The 7357-nt window shown below is 45.6% G+C and overlaps 1 protein-coding gene across 2 annotated transcripts in view; it reads right to left on the reverse strand.

Annotated features, from left to right (window-relative positions):
* Window positions 1-1217, reverse strand: part of DUSP11 (dual specificity phosphatase 11) — a 44337-nt gene extending 43120 nt beyond the window's left edge. The window contains exon 1 of one of the 2 annotated variants that reach the window (XM_075601387.1): window positions 1018-1217. In XM_075601387.1, the coding sequence (XP_075457502.1) occupies window positions 1018-1157 (140 nt within the window). In that variant the 5' untranslated portion in view covers window positions 1158-1217. The remainder of the gene's footprint in view (window positions 1-1017) is intronic. The other variant, XM_075601386.1, reaches the window with a different exon arrangement.
* Window positions 1218-7357: the final 6140 nt, after the last annotated feature.

Genomic DNA, 7357 nt, shown 5'->3' on the forward strand with positions numbered 1-7357 from the left:
CCTCTCCTGACACACACACACTAACCCTCTCCTGACACACACACACACACACACACACTAACCCTCTCCTGACACACACACACACACTAACCCTCTCCTGACACACACACACACTAACCCTCTCCTGACACACACACACACACACTAACCCTCTCCTGACACACACACACACACACACACACACACACACACACACACACACACACACACACACACACACTAACCCTCTCCTGACACACACACACACACACACACACACACACACACACACACACCCTCTCCTGACACACACACACACACACACACACACACACACACACACACACACACCCTCTCCTGACACACACACACACACACACACACACACACACACACACACCCTCTCCTGACACACACACACACACACACACACACACACACACACACACACACACACCCTCTCCTGACACACACACACACACACACACACACACACCCTCTCCTGACACACACACCCTCTCCTGACACACACACACACACACACACACACACACACTAACCCTCTCCTGACACACACACACACACACACACACCCTCTCCTGACACACACACACACACACACACACACACACACACACACACACCCACCCTCTCCTGACACACACACACCCTCTCCTGACACACACACCCTCTCCTGACACACACACCCTCTCCTGACACACACACACACCCTCTCCTGACACACACACTCACCCTCTCCTGACACACACACCCCCTCTCCTGACACACACACTCTCCTGACACACACACACACCCTCTCCTGACACACACACACCCTCTCCTGTGTCCCTCCCCCACTGACACACACACACACACACACACACACACACACACACACACTCCCCCCACTGACACACACACTCCCTCCCCCACTGACACACACACTCCCTCCGGTGACACACACACACACACACACACACACACACACACACACACACTCTCCTGACACACACCCTCTCTCCTGACACACCCACACACCTGTCCGGCAGGCTGTTCTTAAACTTCCCCATGTTCGGGCTGCGCTGCGCCAGGTCCGCGGTGTGCGTGTGGACCGGAGACCTCTGGCTGCAGAGAAGAGGCCGGTGTCTCGGGCGACAACGAAACAGGCTCCTCAGCATCTGCGTGAGACCCAGACCTCCGCCATTACCAGCGACGTCAGTACTGACACGTCACAAGCGCCGTCGCTCTTCGATGAAGGCAAACCTCTGCCACCACTCGGAGGCCATCTTTGATTTGGGCAAACCGGGAACTGGCAGTAGGATGGCCGTGATGGTTGTAACAACAATAAAATACAGATATCATTTTACATAAACTAACAACTCTGTATAGTGTATGTCATTTGTAACTTTACTGTATAAAATGTCATAACATTTTAAAGGGCAACAAAACCCCCCCAAGATATTTGGCATTACAATGTCATGCATACTAAGTGGGATAATAAATAATAATAATAATAATAATAATAATAATAATAATAATAATAATAATTAATAATAATAATAATATGCACTCAGGGAATTATACCAAAATGTCACAAAAATAAACTGAATGGATTCACACCCGTAGAACCATAAACCTGTATGAGTTGAATGAAGATATAAAAAAAAAACAGCCCAGGTCTATAAGTTAATTTCTTGCTCACCTAGGACATTTGTATTGTCATTTTCATTATTTAGGTTTATTGTCTTTTATAATTATGCATTGTGGGGTATCATTAAGGCTATTGAGACCATTTGGTCATTAGATACCTTATGATATGAGTATTTGATCAATTGTAGGGCTCCTATTAAATTGATTACAATGTATGTTTAACATTTTTAATTTTATTGTCATTGTGGTTATTAAATGTATTACAAGTATTTTAGATATATTTATTTATCGTAAGACACTTGTTGATTAGCATGAATACTATAAGGGAACAGTTTTGATACTTTCCTGTCTTTCTGCCTTTTTATAAACCCAATAGTTATCTGTTTAAGTAGGGTTAATATTGTGTAGTTTCATGTGTTTTCTGTTTTTGTATGTTTAATTGGATCATCACATTCTTTCTACCTGTCAAATGGCTGGTCTATTCATGATCTGTAATTAATGTTTGTTGGGACTGTCTCTCAATGAACATTTGGGCTTATATATATACTGTATGTAACCCTGCTCTGCAGCACAAACAAGCAACACAAAAAAATGTATTATAGCATTCTTTTGGACTAAACTTTTCACAAACCAATGCAAACCTATGGAAGATGTAGATGTTGGGCCATGTTTACTAAACTATGCTTCCAGTGCCAGAAAATACCTTAAAGCCATGCTGTCTTTCAAAATTGGATGGTGTTTTACAGTTTAATCCATTCCAAGAAGCTATTTGCGGCGAAACTCGTAGGGATGTTTGGAGGCGCTGCTCTTTCAGAGGCAATCCACAAGGAGATACGTGGAGAGTACCCCGATTACCTGGATGGGACACTGCCCTGTCTTCCCTGCGATGGCTGTGATAATATATTCCATGCCAAAAAACCTTTGATGTACTGGAGCAACTCATTCCTTTTATATATGAGTGAAAATGGTGAGCGTCTATTGTTTTTAATATACTACTTTTATATTAACCTTGGATGTACTAGTCCTTTTTGTTTTATTGTATTATGGGTTAGCACTGCTCTAAATATGGTAAAACACCTCCAACTTCCATAGACTTGCATTGGGTTGTGGTAACTTGTGCATATTGACAGAAGCTTTTACTTTAAAACTACTCGGTTTTGGATGTGCAAGAAGATTAAATCCAGCCAGTCCTAAACTGGTGTGAGAAATTGCAGACTCTGTTTGATCCAGAATATATTGGTTTATGCACCCAAAAAGTTCTGAATCCAACACATTACGGTAAATCTGCCGCTCCAGATATTAAACATACTGGGGTCTGGAAGTTTCCTGGCAGCAAAAGTGGGCAAAACTGGTGCAAAAAACTGCAGTTGATTTGTTAAGGAAAACAAATCGCATAACAATCAGAGGATGTATTTCCTGTGGTAATCTGGAGCAATACCATTGCATCTGTTTTGGAGCCAGGAGACTGATAAATAAACCTCACTGTTTCTTGGCCACATTATAAAGTCACAAAAGGGCAATCACTAACCCAGGACACCACCTCAAGAAAGGCAATGGTCTTGATCACTTTATTAGTGGTGAACCCCACCCTTCAGCTAGGAGCTACACCTCACCGAGGCAGAAGGTGTAGCTCCTGGTCAGAATGAGCAGGCCCAATGTCACAACAGCTCCACCATGAGGCCTGGGGTATAGAGCCATCATAACTCAAGTAAAACAAAAGCTTTAGACACGCGAAACTAGAGGGCCAAATTGGATATTAATAACTAACTAACAAAAAATAAATAAACAATATGTTAATAATAAAGCAAAGAGGCCGGTCGGAAACTGCCTATAGTAGAGAACACTAAAACCACCGCTGGCCGTTGCCTCGAGTGTCAGCGGTTACTGTAAATCGGGCTTGCGCTCAGGTGCTGCTTTCATGTCCAAACTGCGTAACTGTAACGGAGTGCTCACCACAAACAAGGCGTGACCGCAGGGCTGAGGTGAGGCATTGATATAACACCAACCTCCAGCCGCGAGGACGCGTCTGGAGTGTAGATTGGTCGAGGTAGCCGGGTCGGGGTTAGAGAGATTAGAATTGTCAAAAGTACGTGCCGTATTCGGGATTGGGGAGGTGCGGATTGTTGCAGGTACTTTGCCGTATTCGGGATTGGGGAGGTGCGAATCGTCGTGGTACTTTGCCGTGGTCGGTGTTGGAGAGGTGCGGATCATCGTGGTACTTTGCCGTGGTCGTGTTGTTGGAGAGGTGCGGATCGTCGTGGTAAGCCGGGGTCAGGAGTATAGAAGAGCGTAGTCCAGATGAAAGTCAATGTCAGACAAGAGGAGAGCTAGGAACCAGAGTAACAAGACAGGACAAGGAGGAAGGAATCGTAGTAAGCACTTCGCACAAGGAAATGATTATGCTCAGCCAATTTTACAGAGGGGAGGGTGAGCATATATAGGGAGCAAGGTCCAATGAGGAGCAGGCTGTGAGAGGGGCTCACTAGTATGCCTGCCTGTGGTTGGCTGGTCCAATGACAGCCACAGGTGTGGGGAGTAAGGCTGACAAATGCAGGAGCTTCTGCGCATGCATGTGGCGCCCGCGCATAGCGTGTGTGCGCTGTGCGCCGGTGACATCAGCGTGCGGACATAACCTGGCGGTGGGCCCAGCGGGGATGGCATTACCTGCAGCGCGGGATGCACGCACACCCCTAGGCTGATGGCTGGTACCAGCAGGCACGGGAGATGTGTTGCAGGAGGAGGAAGCAGGACACCTGGTCGAGGGTTGTGGTAAGTGGAGGGCGCGCCGAGCGCGCTGCGGATCACAGATCCTTACAGTACCCCCCCTCAGGAGCAACATCCGGGCGTCTCCAGGAAGGCTTGTGCGGATATTTAGAGTGGAAGAGCCGGACAAGCCTTGGGGCATGTAGACGGTGCAGAGGGATCCGGCAGGAGCGTTAAGTGGAGGGCACGCCGAGCAGATCCACCTTGATTGAAATCCTTAAAAACCAGCTCACTGATTGGGCAATGTGTGCACTCGTGGCGGTGGCGTTCCCCTTGTGGGCAGGGTGGGCTCCAGGGCAAAGGCAGCAATTGGTGGCTGTCCGGAAAAGGCCGCAAGCAGGGGAATTGGGTGTAAAACCCCTTTGAAACAGCGAGCCTGTGATATCTACCTTTATATACATCATTTGTTAGGACACATTTATATATATATATATATATATATATATATATATATATATATATATATATATATATATATATAAAACAAAAGACAGGGGTGCCCAATGCTACATACCAATTGACAAAACATATATGGTAATAAGTATAAATAAATAAATAAAGTTTAAATACTGCAATAATAATTATAATATTTTCTTGGTTTTTTAGTTAAACCCTTTGGCCAAAGCGTCATAAGCCTGCATATCAACGTCAAGGTATAACCAAATTTTGCAGGTCCTAACACTGAACTGTGAACCTTTCCTTTTACCTCTGTATGAGGGGAAACAACCACAGTGAGTCCTGTCCATTCAGCAAAATGCTAGAACCTCCCAAGTTAAAAAGGTGGGGAGAGGTGAGCTCTGGGAGGAGGGGCCACTTACCTCCAAACAACTGTTGACAAACACACACACACGTGTGTGGTGCGTGTTGGAGTTATAGCTTACTGGGAATGTGTGTGTTAATATATGTATGTATGTATATATATAAAAACAGAAAAAGAGAGAGAGAGCGCACACCCCATAGCACCAGGTGTACAGGGCTCCGTTCGCTATCTGTATATTGTCCAGATTCCAGCTCTCGCTTCCAATGGCCGCCGATGGTATTCCCGCGCTTGGTATGGGCTCCTGCGCGTGCGCGGCGTCGTCGTGACGTAATCGCGCTATCAGTACCCTTACGCGTTTCGTCACCTGACGGGCGACTTTTTCAAAGGGCTGATCACCTGTACACCTGGTTCCTGGTGATCGTGTCTGGCAGTCCTGAAGGAGTCCACGGAGACGTGTTCCAGTATCCAGAACCGGATGGTGGTGATAAATTCACAAACTGCTTTTTATATATTTTAATCTTGTGAGTGCGATTCCTACCCCCCCCCCCACCCCCTTCCCCCTTCCCTTATTTTTAATAAATTTCATGCAGTATTATGCTATGGGGCTTGCGCTCTCTCTCTTTTTCTGTTTTTAGATATCTGTGGAGTTGGTTTACCCCGTGTGAGAGCAGCCCAAGACCCCTTTATCAACATCAAATACCTGCCATTATGGACTAATTATTGAAGGACTGGTTGGACTTTTTTATTAATTTTTTCTTTCTTTTTTCAGCACGTTTATGCAATGTTATTATATTGATGTTGGTTGTGTTTAAATAGATATTAATAGGTTACACTATTTAAAGATATATACACTTTTTATAATTCATACACTTTACACGAATCATCTTTTGATGTAACTATAGTTTTATTATTTTATTATTTATCACAGTACTGTTTTTTGGTGCTACAATTTTTTGTTTTTATATATTTATATATATATATATATATGTATATAATCAAAAAAATAAATAGATGATACCGTTCTGTGGCTAACTAAATGCTTTTATTTGTGCGAGCTTTCGAGATACACTGATCTCTTCTTCCGGCGATGTACGGAAGAAGAGATCAGTGTATCTCGAAAGCTCGCACAAATAAAAGCATTTCGTTAGCCACAGAACGGTATCATCTATTTATTTTTTGATTATTGAAGCTCGGCTAACACGGTACTGATACCTCTACATACATACTACTGGCGTGGTGTGCAAAGCGCGCCAAATGTATCTCTTCTGGTGAAGGGGATTCTGGCAGCCCTACTTAGAATTATATATATATCTACACACTATAATTCTAAGTTGGATTCCGTTTTCCGTTTGTTTGTATGTCAGAAGCATAGAAATCTCAGAAACGGCACCACGTAGCACAACGAAACTTTCACTGTACATTCTGCTGCGGATTTGTAGGTCAACGCAACTATTTTGAGCTTCCAATGTGACTCACCTCCCCAAGTTTCCCTCGGCTGTACAGCAATAATGTTAGAGCAGGAGCAGAGGGCGTGGGAGGGAGGGGGCATGGCTACTAAGGGAGGGGGCATACTAGAGAGGGCGACTACATGCCCCAGAAGCCACTGGGGCTGCGGATTACATGCTGACCAACAGCCAATAGGGCTGCCAGAATCCCCTTCACCAGAAGAGATACATTTGGCGCGCTTTGCACACCACGCCAGTCGGAAGAGGAGGCAGAAACAGAGAGGTAGTGTCCAGTGAGCTGTGCTTCCCTGGACTAGGCCTATCTTGCCTCCCTTAGGCCCAAGGTAGGCCGTGAGACCCAAACAGATTGTGGCTGCTTCAGGGACACTGCCCCAATTAGAGCCCGGTATAGTGTCAGGGACACAGCGACACAGTGCAGTACGTGCGGCCTGTGGTCTGGGACCAGACCACCACCGCAAGACAAAGAGACTCTCTTCACGGTGGGACACTCCAGTGGGAGTCCACTCCACTTAGAGGCGGACGCCATTGCTGAAAGTTGGTGGTACCGGGTGCCGGAGCCAAAGTGCACCAACGTCCACACATACTGTGGGCAGCGCTGTCACACATTTGGGGTGGGAGTGACAATTGTGGACTGGGCACTGGGTCACTGGTGCCCCTGCACCCAAGTACTGTGGAGATACTCTGCGGGTCTATGCACATATATGTATGGTGTGGTTATAGTTGCATGTTCAGTAAACTG

Source organism: Ascaphus truei, chromosome 5 (genome assembly GCF_040206685.1).
Source record: "Ascaphus truei isolate aAscTru1 chromosome 5, aAscTru1.hap1, whole genome shotgun sequence".
Taxonomy (NCBI): domain Eukaryota; kingdom Metazoa; phylum Chordata; class Amphibia; order Anura; family Ascaphidae; genus Ascaphus; species Ascaphus truei.